General features: G+C 30.3%; 2 protein-coding genes and 1 long non-coding RNA gene across 5 annotated transcripts; 1 reads left to right on the top strand and 2 right to left on the bottom strand.

Moving 5' to 3' along the window:
• Window positions 1–798: 798 nt before the first annotated feature.
• Window positions 799–3,378, bottom strand: LOC114389155. Of its 2 annotated transcripts, XR_003661711.1 has the most exons (6): window positions 3,245–3,378; window positions 2,873–3,014; window positions 2,631–2,701; window positions 2,445–2,516; window positions 2,273–2,344; window positions 799–1,060 (listed from the first exon to the last, which is right to left on the bottom strand). It is a non-coding gene; the product is annotated as an uncharacterized LOC114389155 (long non-coding RNA). The 2 variants fall into 2 exon arrangements; XR_003661710.1 differs by having other exon boundaries at window positions 2,445–2,701.
• A 6,444-nt stretch (window positions 3,379–9,822) lies between these two features.
• On the top strand, window positions 9,823–14,989 carry LOC114391250 (2-oxoglutarate-Fe(II) type oxidoreductase hxnY-like). 2 transcript variants are annotated; one of them, XM_028352306.1, is made up of 11 exons: window positions 9,823–9,972; window positions 10,056–10,251; window positions 10,547–10,645; window positions 10,763–10,814; window positions 11,407–11,528; window positions 11,755–11,855; window positions 11,948–12,006; window positions 12,516–12,572; window positions 13,237–13,282; window positions 13,814–13,893; window positions 14,521–14,989. In XM_028352306.1, exons 1-11 carry the CDS (start codon window positions 9,883–9,885, stop codon window positions 14,609–14,611), a joined length of 993 nt encoding a protein of 330 aa, XP_028208107.1. In that variant the 5' UTR covers window positions 9,823–9,882; the 3' UTR covers window positions 14,612–14,989. The 2 variants fall into 2 exon arrangements, with proteins under 2 accessions (XP_028208107.1, XP_028208106.1); XM_028352305.1 differs by having other exon boundaries at window positions 10,544–10,645.
• Window positions 14,990–15,559: 570 nt separating this feature from the next.
• LOC114390585 (NADP-dependent malic enzyme-like) lies at window positions 15,560–20,667 on the bottom strand. Its single transcript, XM_028351371.1, has 19 exons — window positions 20,404–20,667; window positions 19,769–19,889; window positions 19,559–19,633; window positions 19,086–19,237; window positions 18,894–18,999; window positions 18,679–18,744; window positions 18,433–18,528; window positions 18,226–18,297; window positions 18,058–18,141; window positions 17,859–17,957; window positions 17,579–17,626; window positions 17,418–17,471; window positions 17,192–17,290; window positions 17,022–17,111; window positions 16,854–16,931; window positions 16,663–16,737; window positions 16,479–16,569; window positions 16,114–16,242; window positions 15,560–16,004 (listed from the first exon to the last, which is right to left on the bottom strand). The coding sequence occupies exons 1-19, from the start codon at window positions 20,553–20,555 to the stop codon at window positions 15,916–15,918; spliced, it is 1,776 nt and encodes a 591-aa protein (XP_028207172.1). The 5' UTR covers window positions 20,556–20,667; the 3' UTR covers window positions 15,560–15,915.
• Window positions 20,668–21,595: the final 928 nt, after the last annotated feature.

The raw sequence follows: 21,595 nt of genomic DNA, 5'->3' as shown, positions 1-21,595 counted from the left end.
TATTTTTTGTAATTTTTTAAAATATTATTTCATTAAAATTTATATTTTTTCATCTTTTAAATCAAATTATTTTAAAAAATTACTAATAAAATGCACTAAACTTATTAATATATTAAATATTTAAATATATAAAATTATATAATATTGTGAATTTTAAGTTTATACACATCAAATATATAACAATTCATAATAATATTAAAGTAATATAAGTGTTACTCTTGGATTCAATTTCAAAAACAAATGAATTTAAGTGTAAAATCATCCAAATAAATTCAAAAACTTACATTTTGATTTGATTTTTCAATTTTTTTAATGGTTTTTTATTTTTATTTTATATGGATTTGAATTTAAACGTCACTAATAAATTCCTCCAAATTAACTTATTCTACTATCGTACAGTCTCTTTAGAGCATACCACACTAGGAAGCATATACATTTATTTCCCAACAATTTAACTCATAATATTAATGCTTCAGGTTTTATGTTCAACTCACAGTCAAGTTTTATTATTAATTAAAAGCCTTATTAATTAAAATCATGTAGATTTTTATAGGCCATGCCATCCACCTGTTTAGGCTTACAAAATTTGTTCCAAAAAAATAATTAATTAAATTGACAGCATCTGGGTCTCCCCAAACAAAATTCATATAACCCAAAAAACAATGTCAGTGGGATTAACTTTCAGCATCATTTATATATGATATATTGATAAACTAGATTTGAATTCATTGACTTTAATTATCTACTTTTGCATATATTGGGACTTCTAAGTTCTAACGTTACGTATGCAACCCTATGTGATATGAGCACACAAGCAATAACGTACCGGATTTTTGTTTGTTACAGAGACAAAGGCAACAACTGTTAATTAAAAATCACAAACAAAATTTTCAGATAAGTCTAATTTAATTAAATTGGTGGGGAAGCTAATTAAGAGGACCACATCAAAATTGTTGGTGATCACTAGCACTTCAACTGCATGCAGCACCAACCATCCTCATGCATGCACTGCTACGTACAAAACCTTCAATTCATTGGGAGCTTGGGAGTACTCCAGCAACTGTAACAAATTATATAAAGAGAAAATTTAGGTCATCTCAAAGATTTTTTTTTGTTTTTTTGCATTATATTGTATTAATTAAAGGTCTTGAGCTGGAAGAAAAATTAATTATGTGATACAATTTATGTTTTCTATAGCTTATTCTTATTAGGATAAAATACATTTGTGATCCCTAATAAATAAATAAACGAAAAAGATTAAAAAAATTATAATTATGTAATACAATTTTATAAAAAAAATTTGTTATTAATCCTTTTAAAAAATATTAATAACAAATGAAAAATTATCAACAAACAAACATAAAATTTATTATTTAATTTAACAAGTACTAAAAAAAAGCGTCAAATGATCGATAAAAATAAATTTGCTATTTTAGTAAGAATTCAATTAATGAAAGAAAAATCTTTTGGACAATAAACATTTGATACTTATTGGAGATCGGAAATTTATTTTAATATTCTTTTTATAATGAGAACCAACTAATTTTAACTTTCAAGAAAAAGCACAAAGACAGAGAAGACCAATAGCATAAGCTATGCTTGTGGTCCAAATACAACGGTTCATGCTTAACCACCAATTCAAAAATACGAGAGATGCGGTCCCTATAGAAAGTGCTAGATAACTATTGTCCATTAATTAACTACACTCTCATTTAATAGGAAGGCAAACTTTCAAGTTTTAATAGAAAAGTTTAACTTATCTCAAAAATAAAAATAGTAAAATTTAGCTAACATACATTTAATGGAGAAAAATATCTTTCTTAAAAACAACACCTTTTTCATTATGGAATTTTATAACTCAGTTATTTTTTAAAATAGTAAAAAAAAAATTAAATATAAAAATAAGGATATGTACTTTTTGTTATTGTTGATCAAGTATTCACATAATTGTGAGACGTCTAAATAATAATGCTACAATTCAATTGACACATTTAATGGTAGAAATATCTCTTTTTTAAAAGCATTAAAACGTTCGTATGGTTTATTTAAACTTAAAAAAAAGTAATTATTAAAAAGAATTTTTTTAAAAGCAGATAGAATTTATTTATCAAAAGAAATAAAAAAATAATTTTATAAGCACACTAAAAAAAATAGAAAACGACTTTTTTTTATTAAAATAAGTATTTTTTTCAAGAAATAAATTTAAATAAACTCACCTATTATCCTTTGAAAAATGCTTCATTGGTTAAGGTAATTAATGTGCGTTAATTACCTGAAAGTAAGGCTCAATTTCGCCCTAAGATTTACAGTCTCCATCTTCACCTGTTCAAAAGCATGCATGATCCTGCAAAATTCATGATTTAGAGTCAGCATATTGCAATTTCATTTGGCTAAGGATTGAAGGAAACAAAAGTTTATATAATTATGTCAAGTGTAACAATCACCCTTCCACGTTGCCTTTCTGGAAAAGTTGTATAATCTTATTGACTCCGTTCAAAATCTTGAGAGCACCAATGCTGAAAACACGACAATATTTATGATGCTTAATTTGAAGTCGAGAAAATATATATATTTTGGAGATCATCGATCAATTGGGGTCTTGGGGATGGAGATCGAAGAAAAATAGGTACCACAAATTCCCTTGAGTCCTTGAAGTAACCTATTCATGTCTTTCCTTGGCTTACCATAAATTTCTTCTCGACTGTGTAAATGCACAATCATATCCATCAATTAGAAACTTATTTTGAATGTACACACATGTTGACATGTATATACATACGTGTGAGTGTGCGTGCTATAGAAATCTCAATAGAGAATACACTAAAATAACACAATTTTGCATATTAAGGTATGGTTATGCACTTTTACTCACAGAATTTGCTCAATTTCGATCCTCAAACTGTCTTGTCATGTCCGAGAAGAACAAATAAAAAACATCGATCCCTAACAAAGTTCATATTGTCCCTGTCTTGTAGCAGCTCCAGCTCTTGAAACTGGGTTGGAATCAGAAATCCCTGAAACATTAATTTGTCACATATATAAATTTGCATCAATATTTAAAATTGAGTGGCAAAATTTATAACTATATATCTTGTCTGTTAGTATTTGTGACTTGGTAGAAAGAACTCAGAGAAAAGAATCAACCTCAAATGAGAATCAGTGTTACACACCCAAATAGTATAAAGAAATATCATATATTAAAAAAAATCATCAATGCGTATTATGTGTGAGAAAATAAAAATACCTCATCGAAGAAAGATTGTTTCATCATTACAATTTTGTTGTGCATCTCATCGGAACTCTTCATTGTCTCAAATCTCAATTTCAGAAAACATAGTTTCAAGGCTTTCAATATATATCACGGTGGTTGAGCCACATAGCAAAATTTATAGCTAGAGAAAAGAAATTAGCTAGGGGCAAGTTATGTATATATGGGAGTGCATTAATTGTTAGCAAGAAAAAAAGAGTAAAAAATAAGCAAGATAATAGTATATATGTGTTTTAGTAGTAATAGATCGGGTGCATCTATAATTATTACGATTCTCTTGATGGGAATGTAAAGAATTAATTGAGTGTAAAAAAAAAAAAAAATTAAGGTTTGAGCATTTATGAATCTGCCTAGAATGTTCAACATGTTAAATCAGAAAATATATTTGCCATTAAGAAACTATCGTACGTAAAATCATTTATGGAAAGCCGTGGCACGCTACTATGAAAAATCACCGAGTGAAAAAAAAAAAAAAAACAGCTAGCATATGTACAAAATTTCACTAGATCTAAATTAAATAAATTAATGGATTTTTTCCCTATTTTATTTTAGTACAACCCAACCCCCCTAAGCAGGGTTACAAACAATGTGAAATCCAAGAAAATCAAATCTAAAATTCATAAAATGTAACTTGAAAATTTGTATCTCGCGGTGAGTTAAGAGTAACCATAGGTACAGTAGTCAATGTTATGCATATATATATATATTATAGAACTTAATGTGTTTAGAATATTATTTAGAGATTAAATAGTTTAGTGCCAATAAATAATTATCTAAAATCAAATGAGTTTTAAATGTTTTAATTAACACTCAATTTTTTTATCAACATTAAGTATAATTAATAAGATATATGTAAAAGTTTTAAATACTTATATTTTAGTTTACATTTTTTATTTAATAAAACATTTTCTTGATTTTTTAATTTTTTTATATATTTCCGTCTTTCTATAAAATCCATGTAATGCATAAGTTTTATATATATATATATATATATATATATATATATATATATATATATATATATATATATATATATATATATATGCAAAAGAGGCATATATATTAAGAGGAGTACAAGAATTACCCCCCAACTCATATGCAAAAAGAACAGCCTATGCCAACTATTATTTAGGCAAAGCAATCAACGTACCAGACCCCGTATAATGCATAAGTTATTTATTATTAGTAATTTAGTAATTTGTTTTGAATTCTAAATTAATGATAAATCAACTACTTTGAATAATGGGAGGAAAGAAAAAAATAAAAATTCAATTTCTTTATGTCAATAGTTGTCCCTAAAATGATTGAATATTTCCTAAATCAAATCAGATGTATCTTGCATTGTGGCATTTAACATGATTCAGAAAAATATATTCATGAACACCAGAGTCCTAATTAAATTTGAAAACAAAATTTCAAATCAAAATAAACTTGAGAATCATTGGTTGAATAATTGGGATCAAAATGTCGTTCCACTAGAGTCAGAAACTAGTTAGTTATTGGGGAAAAAATAAATTGTTAAGAGTTTATATCACTCGATCTTACAGATAGTTAATAACTACTGTTTTCACGGTCATTAAATAGGTGTAGCAATGTAATTTATATTACATCATAGTAATTCTTTTTAAAAAAATTCCACATATATATATTTTTTTAGATATATTAAAATATTATTAAACATGAACATTTCTTTCAATGAAAATTGAACCTTGATTTTTTAAGTTGCGGAGGACTAATATCTTCCCCCAGATCTAACACCATCCATATGTGCATCATAGTATAATTTGTGATTATAAAATCTCCAATTTATAAACATTAGAAATAAAAATGCGTGGAAATCCTTTTTTAGGAATATTCTTTATACAATGTGATAACGCATAACATTAAATTCTTTTATAAATATTATAAACACAAATCCCTTAATTAATAGATCAACAATTAATAAACTGACAACTCAATCTACTTAATTAACCCATCAAAATAAGTTGGATTGGGTTGAGTTGAGAATCATATTGATATTTAATTTGTTAGATTTTTTTAATTATTTAATTAAATATTATTTTATTGGACATAATATTTTACGAATTCTTATGAATGTCATGTTGTTTTGTTGCTTTATTCTACATTTATCTAACTCAGTGATATTTCTAAATGAATTTGTGTTAAGACAATATAATAAAATAATATGATAATACTCTTATGATTGTGGCATTAATTATGTTTAAATCATTTATTTGTTTATTTATTTGATAAGTCAACTTATGAGCCATTATGCTCTTATAAATTATTAGTAAATATTAATTATTAATATTTATTACTCATTTTACACCACGAGTCATTAGGCATGTAACAAGTAAACTAAAATGTATGAGTATCCATATGATTAAAAAAAATCCACTTTTTGACCGAGATTAGGTTATAATTTTTCTCAACTTGTAAAAACAGAAACAACTTTAAACTTGAAAATATAAGGGGAACATTAGGTGAGAGAAAAACATTTTATTATGAGAGGAGAAATGATTAAATAATAATTTTTAGATCAAATTAAAAAATTTAAATTTTAAAAAATTTTAGATCATATTAAATGCACGCAAGAATATAAAATTTGTTAAAGACCGGCAGAGTTGACCTAGGTAAGTGCTGGCAGGGGGGATATTGGAACATAGTTTAGTCTCCTCCACCAGTCAATATAGTCAAAAAAATTAATATAGTATATCATATCTTATGATATATGTAATTGCTTTCTTGACGAAAATTTTCCAAGCATGAAGCATGTGCTGCTTTGCTCATTCGTGTATTCAAGAACAAGTGGACAAGTGGGAGAGACGCGTCAATAAGTCATTTTTTTGTTTTAGTATTTATCTTTTTTGTCAAATTAATGTATTTATTACAAAGGAGAGATAACTTTTCAAATACATTTAAATTAAATCACCCATGATCGAGTTGCTTCATTTTATTACTAGTTCCTTAAAGGCTATTTATTTATTAATCACCTAATATTTCTACTACATCATCCATGTATAGGATGACGTCATGACGTGTATATATAATCTATTTAAAAATCCTTTATTTAATTGTTTTTCACAAAATGAAAATAGTATAATAGTAGACATATGTATAAAAACGATGGAACCAACCAATTATTATAATTATTATTATTATTATTATTATTATCTAGTATCGATATAATTTATTATTTTGAGGTTCAATATTTAGAAAAATAAAAATAAAAAAAATCGTGGGAAGGTTACAATAGCAAGAGACATTGGAAATTTTTTGTATACATTGGAAGAATTCATTTTAATTCATTTTAGTTATTAATTGAGATTATCTAAATTATCCCTAAAAAAGACATTATCTGAATAGTTAAATGTTACTATTTATAAAAGAAAATTGTTCAAAATTCCGATTTTTTCTTATAAAAATATGCATTCTACCCATTATTTTTTGGCCTTTTTATCTGGAGTTGAAATTCTAGGTATCATTAATGGAAAAAAAAATTACATTGAGAGCTTATTAAAAATCATAATTAATAAGAATTTTAAGATACTATTATAATAATTAAAAAAATCGGCTCATGTCACTTCTAGGTAACTTTAAAGGCTTAATGTTTTTAATGTGAGTAAATTGCCAACTTTGTTTGATTGATTGGGCTCATGTCTCCCAAAAGTTTTGGGTCCCTATAGCAAAGCTCTTTCCTACACCACACAAAATTCTGGTCGAAGAAATTAGAAAATTCGGTTGGTCAAAAAGGTACACAAGTGTCTCCCACTTTGACACCTGTCAACGATATAGCCCTTTAACCTCTATAATGTATCAAACGCTTGGTATGCAACTATGCATGGCATGAAAATTTTCAAAAATATAAATAAATATTATCATTATTATTTAATATATTTTTTAAAAATATTTATTTTTCATCAGTTAAAATTTATTTAAAAAATATAAAAATAATATTTATTGTATTGTCATTATATTCTAATTAAATTCTTAGAAAGTTTACGTAATAATAAAATAATTAGAATTGCATTATTTTTATTTTATATTTTTAGCAGTGATCTTTCAGGTTATCCCATCCGAAATTGGTGGACAAAAAAAATCCTTTATATATTTTTTGTTATCTCTGTTATATAAAATTTGTGGATGTTATAAACTTTGTATAATTTTGATGGAATTTATTTTGGAAGAAAAAAATAATACATTAAAAAGTGATTAATATATACATTAAAATTCGAAAAGTGTTCGTCATTCAAAGAATTTATTTCGATAGAAATTGATGTTATTGATGATTATATTAAACCACATGTGGTTTTGAAAGCACTTAGAAGTATCATCATTTCGAATTTCTTTCAAAAATATGAGCTGAATCAATAAATGGAAGATGTTACATAAAGTCACCAAATAACATCAAATGTATTAAGGAATATTGTAGTATATATATCAAAATCATAAAATTCGACCATTTGTATTAAAAGTTTATAAATAAAATTTTTGACAACCATTTTTTAATGGATTGAATTATTATCACTTAAATCCTTAAATACTGACAACATTATACATTGATATTGACTACTGATTTAAGAAGTTATCATATATGTATTTCTCACTTTTAATGAATCCTTGTTTCATTATTTTAGTGCATATTTCTAAACACTTTACTAGATGTTCATATATCTATGATTACTAGATTACATTTTTTAAATGATAAGATATCACCTTTCTACAAAATCAAATAAAGTCTCAACTAAACATAATATCTCAAATTCTTTTAAATTTATATGTTTAATAATTATAAATTAATAATAAGTATGATTAACTTAATACTACCTTTATTTCTAAAACAAGTTATAGTGTATTTTAAAACAACTTAATACACCATAACTTCATTCTTACAATAAGAAACAGAAGTAATAACATTTTGCCTATCATAATATTATAGTTTAAATACATTTTTTGTTTTTACAATTTAGTGTATTTTTTATTTTCATTTATGTCATTTATTTATTTTTTGTTTTAATTTTTATAAAATATGTTTGTTTTGTTTTTTATTCTTAAAGTATTTTATATAATTTTTTTTCACTGTTTAATGTATTTTTTTTACGGTTCAAAATATTATCTAAAGTACTTTAAGAATTAAGAAAAAAACTAAAATTTGGAGGGACAAAAATAAAAAAATGTTAAATTAAAAATAAAAAAAATATTTAAGCATGATATTTACGCTTTTCGTAGAGAAAATCCACATTTTCAAACCTGCAAGTTATTGAAAACGTAAAAAACGGTTGTTTACACTTTACACAACTATCGATTCAACTTCAATGATTGGCTAAGTATTAGGCGGAAGCATATCATATTTGACTAAACGATTTCCCATAACTTGCAAATTAAGAGAAGCATATAGAATGGAAATATTTGATACGAAGAAAAGAAAATAGAGAGAAAAACAAATAGAGATAACAATATTTTTTTATTTGAATTAAGAGAAGCATATAGAATGGAAATATGAAATGATTTTTTTTCCTTTAGAAAGAAAAATTAACTTATAGAAATAAATTTTTTTTTTTTTGTTTTCTCTTCATTTGTTTCCTCATTCCAAACATAGGATAAAAGAAGTTTATCCAAAAAAAATACAAATCCAATTATAGATTAAATATCAATGATGTTATTCTAGAAAAGACTTTCTCGGAAGTCAAGGCAGCATAGTTAAGAGCATCAAGTGACATATAATGTACAACATATCGTCCTAAACTAGAGTAATGACTTTTTATGCTATCTACTATCTATCCACCTTCTTTGATAGTTTGAGATCAGAGACAGTCAGACATATCAAGATGTACCATGTCCCTGAGATTTTCATTATATGATAACCACTACATTAACACCAGTGTGTTCACAATACTCCAAAAGTGATTAGATTAAATAAGGATATGCTAGAGCAATCAGATCAAATTACAATCCGGTCCCAAGGGTAGAGGCCCAATGAAGAAGAAAATAAAAGGCAGCAAAGAAATTTATATTAATTCAAGATTGTTTATGGATTTATCAGCGAACTCAAGATTTGAATTGTTTGGGTTGAGTCATTTATGTATTTGAGTCAAAAATTAAATTAAATGGATCTCGTTTATGTATTGATTGTGTCATGGGTTTAATTTGTAATTTTATAGATCCAATCAAGATTGAACTGAGCGCGCATCTCTCAAATCCTCTTCAAGGGACATAATCTCTCTAATTGAATTAACTTGTTTATAAATGAATTGGATTAGATTAAAAATAAAAATTGTAAAAATTAAATCGAACTAAATTAATTAAATTTAATTAAATTATGTCTTAAATTTGATCAAATTCGATCCAAATCAGTTGGAAACACCCGTGTAATAACTTGCAACTAAGAAATTTCAATTTCTAAATAAGCGAAATAAAAAATATAGAAGAAAATTTATATAGAAAAAAAAAATATATGGCTGCTACGATGAAAGGTGGCAACGATTGTGGACCCATGATGATGTGTTGAATATGGCTTATATAAGCAAAAACCATTCACTTTTTATTTTATTGTTTGTCATTGCAAAGCGCAAATTAAAGCGCAAAAACCATTCTCCTTCGGTGCTCTTGAAAACATGGGAAAACAGAGCACAGAATTCTCTGCCCTCAACTGCATCGACCTCTCCAACCCTGACATCAACCAATCCGTCAATTTACTCAAACAGGTTTTTGCTTCCTCAATTCACTTTGTTTTTTGAACCATGATTTTTTATCATGTCATATTAATGTTTTTTGTTTTTGTTTTTAGGCATGTTTGGATTCCGGTTTTTTCTACGTTGTCAATCATGGAATAAGCCAGGAATTCATGGAAGAGGTTTTTGCACAGAGCAAGAAATTCTTCTCTCTTCCTCACAAGGAGAAGATGAAGATTCTCAGGAATGAAAAACACAGGGGATACACCCCTGTTCTTGATGAGTTGCTTGATCCTGAAAACCAAGTGCATGGTATGTACTATATACCCTTATGCCTTTGTTGCATGTTTACATAGAGTCCACCATGCTTTCTGATTCTTATTATTTTGTGATTCTGAACCGGTAAAAATACTTAGATACACAGTTTCTTATGTACTTTTGGTGTTATTAGCCGATCAGAATTGAAGTAAACCTTCATCAAACCTTTATTATTAAACCTTTATTAGATAAAACTCTAATTCTAATCAGAAAATGTATCTAAAGTTGTACATACAAAAATTCTGTCTTTCTGAGACTTGCTAACCTTTTTCTCTGATGGGTTAAGTAGGAGACTACAAAGAGGGGTATTATATTGGAGTTGAAAAAGGTGAAGATGACCCAGAATCGAATAAACCTTTTTATGGACCGAATAACTGGCCCGCACCAGGTAAATGAGTCAACTTCTTGGACACAAAATGTGTAATTTCTACCAAATGAGTCTTCCAATTTTTTTTTCTTTTCTTCTCTTAAACTTTTCCTGATTTTTTTTGTTTTTACCATGTAGGTGTTCTTCCAGGGTGGAGGGAGACCATGGAAAAGTTCCATAGAGAGACATTGTATGTTTTGGTGATGATTTTTTTTTTTTTTTGTTTCTTTCTGTTATAAGATGCAATCTCAAATATTGAGTTTTGATCATTTGTGCTGCATGTGGAACCTGCTAATTGTTGGTTTGTTTCTCACCTACGGTACTTTGTGGAAACCATAGTGTTTAATATGGAGCATGGTTTTAAATTGCGGTTGTGGTACATGGCTTTGTGACAGTTCCTTGATATGATGGGAAATTGCACACAAATGCAGCTGATGCAACCATAATCAAGGTCGCAAAAGCTCCAAAAACCTTGATGTTGCAACCACGAACTGTTTTTTAAAACGGTTATATGGAGCATATATTTGCTTTTCATTTCAACAAAAAAATTCCATTGTGTTTCATCTAGTTGCCTTGTTCTTCCTTGCCTTGGTGGGAGTGGATTGAGGTCTTGTTTTGCTTCTTTTCTTGTCAATGTTATTGCTCCCTTCCTATGTAGAAAATATTAGATCCTTTTTAACAGCCTTGATTGTTCATTTGGAATTAAATTCTGTATTATAGAGGAAAAGGGATTCACATTTTTGTTTTTCTTTTGTTTCTGTCTGTTTTGTTTGGGAATCCAGAGAAGTAGGGAAAGCAGTTGCAAAGATAATAGCCCTTGCACTTGATTTGGATGCTAATTTTTTTGATCAGCCAGAAATGCTTGGAGAGCCCATTGCAACTCTGCGTTTGCTGCACTATGAAGGTATTGAATCTATAACCTTTATACTTGGTATAGATACAAAATTTTCTCAATAACCTCGCATATCATGTACTGAATTCAACCTACCACATCTCGGGTTCTCTTTAAAGGAAGTTTTGTAATAATAATGTAAAAAGTGGCAAATCGCATACACATAGCTGGTACTATATCTGGTACAATTACAAAGAAAAATAATTTATACAATTGTATTCATTTTTGTTTCATGAAGGTCAAGTTTCGGATCCCTTGAAAGGATTATATGGAGCTGGAGCTCATACTGACTATGGTTTAATTACACTGTTAGCAACAGATGATGTCTCGGGTCTTCAAGTAAGAAAGGAACACACACACACACACACATATTTTAATATTACAAATATTTTTGTGCAAATAATTAAAAACATTGATGTCTTCTATTGCAGATATGCAAAGATAGGGATGCTAAACCTCAGAAATGGGAGGATGTAGCACCATTGAAGGGGTTAGTCCCTATGTCACTGTAGCTTTCATTTCTATTTGCATGCAATGCAATAGTGAGAAACTGAGAATTCTTTCTTCTTCATCCCTAGTTCCCTACCTTTTAATTCATGGGCTGATTTCTAAAAAATTTCTGACATGCCCTTCTTCCTTCAAATTCAAGTTTTTTTCCCCTGGATTTGTTTATCCTAATTTCATAGAGAGTCTTTCCAATTGTCATTCATACAAATCTATATGATGGGATCATGTAAGAAGGTCATACTTTTCATTTGATAGTATGACATGGAATGCTACAAAACCATTCATTCTTTGTAAAATTAACTTATTTGCCACAACTAATGTATTTCTAAAATTTTAATTCTTTTTAAGCTGTGTTATATCAAGTATTAGGCATAATTGGCTGCAAAGAGAGGAAGAACCTATGCTACTAGTTCTTAACTTCATTACCTTTGTCATGCCCTTCTCCTGAATTATTATATAATTTGACTGATTATTGATGTTGTTATGTTGCAGAGCATTCATAGTGAATCTTGGTGACATGCTGGAGCGCTGGAGCAACTGCGTTTTTAAGTAAGAAATCCTTCCCACTTTTAAATATTTCTGATTTTGAATGAAGGCAGGCATGCTTCTGATCTTGGAGGAGTTTAAAAGACAAAAGATTGATTTGTATGGTGGGCAAGCTACAGCTACTATTCACTAGGGAAATATGTTGAGAAGTAATAAATTAGCTAGATAATTAGTGGCATGATATAATGTAGTTTACCTATAAATCTGTAACATAATACTCATCATTGTCAAAAACGACACATGTAAATGTTTCCATGACATTTTCCTTGATGCTAGATTTAGCTTTTAATTAATAAATGGGAATTGCATGTGCATATGGTTTATCACTTGTATTTTTATAAGAACTAAAATTTTTAGAGAACTTGTGTGGTATCCTACATCTCCTTTAGCTGCTACAATGTAATTTGTAAGCTTTAATAGAAGCAGAGAATTGCATGTGTACATAAGTGATAAGTAATTTTATGTGCTCTCATGAAACTTCAAATGTTATGTGGTATTCTATCATTTGTTTCCAGAAACAAAACACCAAGACTTACAGTATACGTAATGAACAAAAGCTAAGTTGAATAAAATATGTGATTTGGCCTTTGGGGTATGTTAACTGTGCATTCTTTTTCATTAAATTTTATGTCATATAATCAAAAATTTACTTTGCATTTATCTTCAGGTCCACACTGCACAGAGTTCTAGGAAACGGTCAAGGAAGATATTCTGTAAGCCCCAGCTCTTTTTTCTGGTTCAACTTTTTTCTTGTTACAATTTTTAATTTGATAGCAAAACAGGTTTTACATTGTTAAATTCAGCAGTACATAATATACTTTGTCTCCCTAAAGATCCTGTTGTTTGTTCTGAGTTTAGAATTTTAAAATTGAAGTTGTATGTGCTTAATACATATATCTGGTCAAATATAAATAATATTTCAAGCTTTAGCTTGTAATCTTGTGGTTCTCTATTATTATCTGCCAGCACTGTAATTCACAATGCTAAGGACAATTATTGGCTACAGCCGCCAGGATTGACTTATGTCACAGTTGGTGATTTTGTTAGCACTGCTAATCTTCCCTTTTGTTTATTCATTGATAGCAATCAATGGGAATCTTCACTATGTTATTATTTTCCAAAATTTAATCTCCACAATTTTTGGTCCATTCCTTGATTATGCATCTTTGTATGTCACAGCTTTAACTTGCAAAGATTGGCAAAATCGTGCATCTTGCTCATCCCTGTGCTGTTTCCTTTTACAGATTGCATACTTCTTGGAGCCCAGTCATGATTGTCTAGTGGAGTGCTTGCCTACCTGCAAATCAGACAGTAATCCGCCCAAGTGAGTTAAACTTGTCATCTAAAATTTGACAGTATATTGTATGTTATAAAGTTCATATAACATTCAAATTCCATCCTTCCATTTTGTGTTATAAAGTAAATAAGGCTCTATCTAGATAAATTTTTCCACAAGCACTTATAGGAGAAGAAAATAAGAAAAAAAATGAATTGTGCTTCTTCCATAATCTGTGTGAGATTATGTTTTGATATTATTCCTGATATTGTATTTATTATTAGAATATTATATTTTCTATTTATCAGTAATTGATTGATCTTGTAATGAATACTGATTCCCTTTTCCATATTATAGCATGAGGTGTGGTATACATTGACACACAACATTACACAGTAAAACACAGCTATAAAATCAACTTATGCACATCAGCTTGTGGAAAATTTAGATGGGATAACTTAAGTTGATTTTTTATGGAGAAATTTATTCAAACAAGGCTTAAAACAGACAATTTATAATATGATGGATTGTGAATTAAATTGCCTTAGTTGTTCATCATACGGACAGATTAATAAGAGACAGCTGCAGTATTAAAATTCTGTATATGGAAACTGAAAAATGAAGTTGTGCTTTTTGTAGTGGTTCTTAACATCCTTGCATTTTCTCTTGTTCCAGATTTCCTCCCATCTTATGCCATGACTACCTAACTCAGCGCTACAACGACACTCATGCTGACTTGAATGTTTATAAGAAACAACAAGCTTGAGTAGTCAACCTTTGGAACTGAACAGCCTGGAGATTTCTCACAAGGACACTCACCTAAGCTGATTTGGATGTTTACAATAAACAACATGCTTAAGAAGTTAGTCTTTTGGAGCTGAGCAGCTGGGGAATTTTGGACTGCTTTATGTGTTAGAGTTAACAGCATCATATTGCATTGGCGATGTTATGTAGAATTTGTTTGAATGGCAAATTAGTTTTGTTTTGTGGAAGGGGGGATTCAGCTGTATGGTTTGGTACTTAATGTTAAACCTAAAAGAAAAACATGTATGAAATTAGCAGATGTATTTTTTTTATTCAGCACTAAAGTTGGGAAATGGGAATGATAGGAAGATGAAAAATGAAAATTAGTATTTTGCTTTCATCCCTTGCTTCTAGTCTCTTTACTTTGGCGTCTTTATCTGAATTGATTTGAAAATATACATTACAAATTGCATTCCAACCACACATTAATTTTAAGAATAGATCTTCAATTGGGCCATTTGCTTTAAAAATAGATAAAGTTAATTTTAAATCATTAATCTTAATTAAGATGTTTGTCTAAATTAATTTTAATTATAAATTTTATATTCAAACGTGTTACAATGAAAGAAATTAATTTTAGAAGTTAATGCATGTTTAGTGTCGTGTCTAACTTACGCACAGAATAACTTTCATGTTAACACAGGCATACATGCGATATTGAACATGATTGAGAATTCGTAGCAAAATTACGTTTGAGACAAAGAACAATTTTGTCACTGAATCAAGACCTTTACTTTTGTATTCATTTTGCTTTTATCGGTTGTATTTGCATTAAAACGCGCGTGGCTGTATTTTCAACTGCAAATCAAACATGCACATTGATGCTCACCCTAACACACTATAGCCACGTTAAAGCCTGTCTCAGTATCAGTATGTTTATTGCTTCGTAATTTCCTCATGAAGAATGGACTAAATGCAATATGCTGGTCATTCTTATATTAATTACACGAATTAGTTGTTAAAAACCAATGCATGGTACCACAAGCCATACTGTTCCTATGGCAAGGTTTATTGAGCCAGCCATCGGCATGACATGAGATGAATTGAACTAAGATTTCATAATACAAAGCATTATATGCTTATTACAGCCAAAGCTAACAGTGATTTGCCCCATAACAAAAAGCATGATTCACCTGCAGTTTTGGTGATTTCGTAATAAAAAGCATAAGACCACTCTCACTTATGCGTAAGTTACATAAAACAACTCACATATGCCACCAAAACATATGTTTATTACAGCCAAAGTTAAGTGACTTGCCCCATAATTCACCTATAGTTTCGGTAGACAGGGGTATACATGCAGCTCTCAGCATACTTCACAAGATTCTGAGGACGAGGGAGACGTGTAGCCAAGCCTACAAAGAAAGTTAAAACAATTGTCAGTTTCAAAACATGGCTGATTCATGAGACAGATAGGTACATTCGAACAAAAACGAGGAGTTGTTTGTGACAGTGAGCACAGACCTAGCTCATATGCCTTGGCAGCTACACTTGCAGCTATGTTAGCTGAAATTTTTCTGATGTTAGAGAATGGTGGATAAATCAAGCCCTTTTCGTAGTTCTCCTCGGTCACCAGTTTAGCCAAGGCTTCCGCTGTAAATTACATGAGAATAATGTTGAAGATTCCTTTGTGAACTTTACAAGATCCAAAAGCATTAATTATTGAGATCTTATCATCTCCAATCACAATAAATAAATCAAAGAAAATGTGCAGTGGAACCTCTATATCCAACAATGGAAGAAACTTAAAAGTGAAACAAAGAGGATACAAAGAAGGGAAAGAACAAAACATCATGTTTGTTGAATGTAGTAATTTGTTATCCACTTACAAGCTGCTAGAAGCATATCGTCATGCACTCTGATTGCTCCTGAGATTACCAACCCAAGACCAAAGCCGGGGAAGATGTATGCATTGTTGGCCTGAATGGACAAGGCATTGAAGCAAGACTTAAGATATATGATGCTATTTTTGTATAACTAACTAAATAGTAGAGGTGTTCATGAAGGTAAAACCTGGCCAGAATAGTACACTTTGCCCTTGTATTCTACAGGATCAAATGGACTTCCACTAGCGAAAATCGCACGACCCTATGTTTTTGAAGACAAGCAAAGATAAGTTGTGGGAATAATGCATCATTTTTGCATCAAATCAATGAAATCTCTCAACCAGTTCAAGAGACAGATGTTCTTATCTCTTATTTTACCTCACTCCATTCGTAAGCCTCTTCAGCTGTACACTCAGACTGTGAAGTTGGATTGGAGAGGGCCAAAACAAGAGGTTTCTGCAAGCCAGGCATGACAGTTTTATCAAGATTTTTCTATCTAAATAATCACACAAATACATTCATGTGCAAGAAGAGATAAGAGTTTACTTCATTGATAGAAGTCACAGCCTCAATTACTTCCTTTGTAAATGTTTTTCCCACTCCTGATGATCCAATCAAAACTGTAGGCTTGATTACCTGAAGATGTAACCTAATTAAGGATAGAGACACATCAAAAGACAACCTACAGCAAGTCACAAACAGACATAGTTTGACACCTTAACAGCTTCTAGGAGACTGCCAACAGGCTCATGCTCATGAGCCCAAGGCTGCTTGAAGTGTTGAAGTGAAGCCTTTCTTGAACCAACAATCAAACCCTGCAAGAGAAAAAAAATAAATACTTTGCAGAAACCTAAAAAATTAAAATAAAAAGATAACATAAATTAAACTAAAATGTAATATGTACTAATTTTCATGAGACCCATCATGATTATTTTCTACTACCTTTGAGTCTACAAGCCATATCTTCTTGCGAGTCTCCTCTATAGGTGTCTTTGTCTGCACGAGAAATAAATATAAGAAAATTAGCAATTTCAATTTAAAAACTAACTCAGGAAATCAACATGACCACTATATAAAGTATAAACAATAAATAACTTATTCACCTGCTTTGACATCTCAAGAGCTATTAGTTCTGCTATTCCAGTTCCAGCCTAAACAACATGACAGAAAATAAATTACACAATCTTGCCAATTACAGACAACAGGTGATGTGTGATACCGTGCATGCATAAACCTCAAAACAAGAAGAAATATAAAATAAAGAAAATGGGTATTTAAAAGTTTTCAAACTATGTACTACTCATTCTATTCCACTGGTTGTTTCCCTTTGCTTCAGCAACATGGAAAGATGCATAAATATGAAGTCAGAAAAGGGGCAAATACCTCTCCAGCCCCAAGGAACAAGAATGTGTGGTCAGCCAGATTACCGCCAATGAGCTTCAAGGCTGCCACGACCCCAGCAAGAACGACAGATGCAGTCCCCTGACACAATAATGCATTAATAATTAGAAATATAGAACATAACAATCTTCAAGATGTATGTGAGTAATGTGACTGTGTCAGCCTTTATGCAATTTAGTACCTGAATATCATCGTTGAAAACAAGATGAGTTGTGCCATATTTTGCAAGCAATTCAAAAGCATTGTGGTTTGCAAAATCTTCAAACTGCACAAAATCAATTTAAACAGTCAGAGATACTAAGATTGGATGAGCTCACAAATCTTAAGAATTACACAAGAAATTTGCAACCTGAATAAGAACTTTTTCTCCATAGTTTTGCTTGACAGCAGTCATGAACTCTTGCAAGAGTTCAGAATATTCCTAAGAAGAAAGCAGAAACCAAATTGCATCAAGATTAATGCAAGTTAAAATGATGCGGATAATGATAGTATATTAAGATAAACAACTTTGAGCAAGCCATAAATCATATTATGCTATTATGTTAGTTATACAAACCTGTCCAGTTGCCCTCTTTTGTCTGAGCCCAATGTAAAACTCATCATTCAGTAATTTTTCATTGTTTGTCCCCACATCGATCGTAATAGGCAAACACTAGCAACGGAACAAGAAAGAAAACATCACTACACGACTCACAAGAGTGAACTTAATTACACTATTACTCAATCTCAATGTTCCAAAAAGAGAAAGGAGACATATAATGATATAACAATGAGAATATAAGAACATATGTAAAGTGCTTACTGCTGATGGTCGAACTCCTCCTAGTGCTGTGTACAAGGCCAATTTACCAACAGGAATTCCCATCCCCTAAAACACATTCAACATCATTATGTGAAGAGTAAATTATCCACTTTCATCATATATATCAATGTCTTGATAACTTCAATGATAGTTTTTCTTTTTATATGATCATATCAATGAATTTGATTCCCTATGAGAAATATTCAAGTGAATACCTGACATCCAAGATCCCCAAGTCCCAAAATTCGTTCGCCATCTGTTACAACAATAACTTGAATACTCCTCTCAGGCCAGTTTTTCAATACTTCAAGAACCTTCCCCCTAAAAAAAGGCAAACAGCTTAATGACCCTGCATTAAAATGTAGTCCAAAACTGCATACAAGCCACATGAATAAAGAAATTTATACTTCTCTTTCAAACTTATGAAAAGACCCTGAGGACGCTTGAAGATGCTCCCATATTTCTGGCAAGCCTCACCAACAACAGGAGTATACACAATTGGAAGCAGTTCCTCAACATGATCAATTAGAAGTTTGTAAAACAGCCTTTCATTCGTCTCCTGTGTACCAGCACAACATGTTTCACTTTTCAGAACAAGAGGAATAATATTTTTCCATGTTCCTCCTTGATAAAATTCAATGGCATCAGAATCTTTAGGTTCTATTTTTGAGTTCAAGGAACCATAATAAAAGGAGAAAAGAGATCATGGTTGAAAGAAAAGGCGCTATTAGTATAAAATATTTGCAATTATATGTCACTTCCATCCATCACAGACTAAAGGAGACAACATTAATAACATCATGAAAAAGACAAACTTAACCACAAACAATATCATGTTATGTAAAAATAGAACTATATATGATGAGTTGAAAAGACATGCCTGAAGTTCCATCATAGCCTGATACTTTTGCAAGGGAACCTGATACTGTCGGATATTGTTTATCAACTGCTTCTCCTGTAAACAGTAGTAGAGAGAAGTGATCAAAAACTAGAGGGAAGGGGCACAAAGGGGAAAAAAGTAAAAAAGAAAAATAAAAAATGAAAGAAAATAGCCAACTAAAAGATAATAGATAAAAATCATAGTTCAAACCTGAAGTTGCTGGGAGGTAATTGTAGGAGGTAGTAGTCCACGCAAATAGTGCGCATCCCTCTCTTTCTCAGTGAAAGCAAGTCCCTTGTTGTATTGTGGATCTCTAAGCAAAGAGTACCCACTGCAGCACAAAATCTTATACAAACTCAGACCACAATTTCAGCTAACTCAAAAATGATCAAATATTAACTAATCTTTAGCATTACTATATGTTATATTATCTACCCTGAATAAATTTCTCCATAAAAACTTTAAAAGAAGAAATTAAGTAAAAAAGTAAAATGACTTAAATCTTCTTTCATAAGCTAAAATCAACTTATGTACTTAACTTTTTGTAGAAGCTCGCTTATGTAACTTTCAATATGTAACATATGGAAAGTTTTGAGTAGAGGATCAGAATTTTATTAAAGTCAACAAGTTCAACTTCTGCTAATTAACCACTTCTGTTAAACAATCTTAGTCTTGTCTAGTTTTTTTTTTTATCTGAGATCGAAGACAGTGTCAGGGATTTACAATAATATACCATGTTCAACCAACTGGCCTAAACCCCTTAACATATTGAAGTTGTGAAGCTCAAAAAAACTGAGAAAGTATGCAAATTATGAAACATGAAACTAACAGGTAGAGAGATTGACCTGGCGACTGAGAAATTCCATGGGGTGACAAGTTGGTCCTCAGTGGCATGATCTTCACCGTAGACATCTTCAACACCGCCACTCACGGTGGATCTTGGACTCAGATCAAGCACTGACTCACCATCTCTCAGGGCCTTAAGTGTGCTCTCCATTCAAACTCACCACTGTAATAAACACTGTCTCTAACTATGTGATATGATTGGTGAACTGTGAAGTGCTAATAAAAAAAAACAATGCCAGTGCATCAACACCACCACCACCTCTCTTACTTATTGACATGATATGATGACTTACAATACAATAAAAATAAAGAGAGTCAAGGAAAGAAAAATAATCTAATGGTTGTTGTGTCGTTTTCTATTTGGAAAGTGAAACCATGTGAAATGAGTGCACCACTTCCACTTCATTGCATTACTAAAGTAATAATACTTTCAATGCTATTGCGTTGTTAGATACAAGTGGATACTAAGGACTTAATAAGCGTTAAAGGAGTGGTTAATTATAGCCAAAAAATAATAAAGATAATATAATCTAAATCGAGAACATGTAGCAGAGGAAGTGTGCTTTAGACTGGCCACGTTCTGTTGTGTCGGGGGAAAATTGTCGCGACCTATAACAGGATATGAAAAATACGAATTGTTTTTGTGGGAAAAAAACACGTTCTATGTTAGTATTTTGCACGAATTGTTTCATATGATAAACAGTTAAACATCATGAAGTTTTTTTTATATTTTATTTTAACAAAGCCAAAATGAATTTTATTATTAAAACAAGAAGAGTTGTTATGGGTCCCAACACATTTGCCATTGGTTCTTACCAACATTCAAAAATTCCAAAACACACATTTCCCCACAATGCAACCGTGCAAAAAACATTGTGCAACAGAGCCCTGATTCCATTATACATTCATTATGCATCCCACTAATACAACTGAATCATAGTTCAGTTGTACAACATAATTGTACATCTGATGTAAAAAAAAAAATTGTTTTGTTTAATTGTTTGATAGATAGGTTTGACAATTAGAAATAACTTATTTATTGAATCAAATTTCATAGAAATGTCTATTACATATCGTCTATTAAAATACACATCCATAAAATTAATTGGATACACACTAAACGTTTAAAATTATTTCAATTCATAGAAATGCCTACTAAATATTGAGATCTTCTAGTTGAATGAAATTGTA

The sequence above is a fragment of the Glycine soja genome, chromosome 16 (genome assembly GCF_004193775.1).
Source record: "Glycine soja cultivar W05 chromosome 16, ASM419377v2, whole genome shotgun sequence".
Lineage (NCBI taxonomy): Eukaryota > Viridiplantae > Streptophyta > Magnoliopsida > Fabales > Fabaceae > Glycine > Glycine soja.
This window is presented reverse-complemented; position numbering and strand designations above follow the sequence as displayed.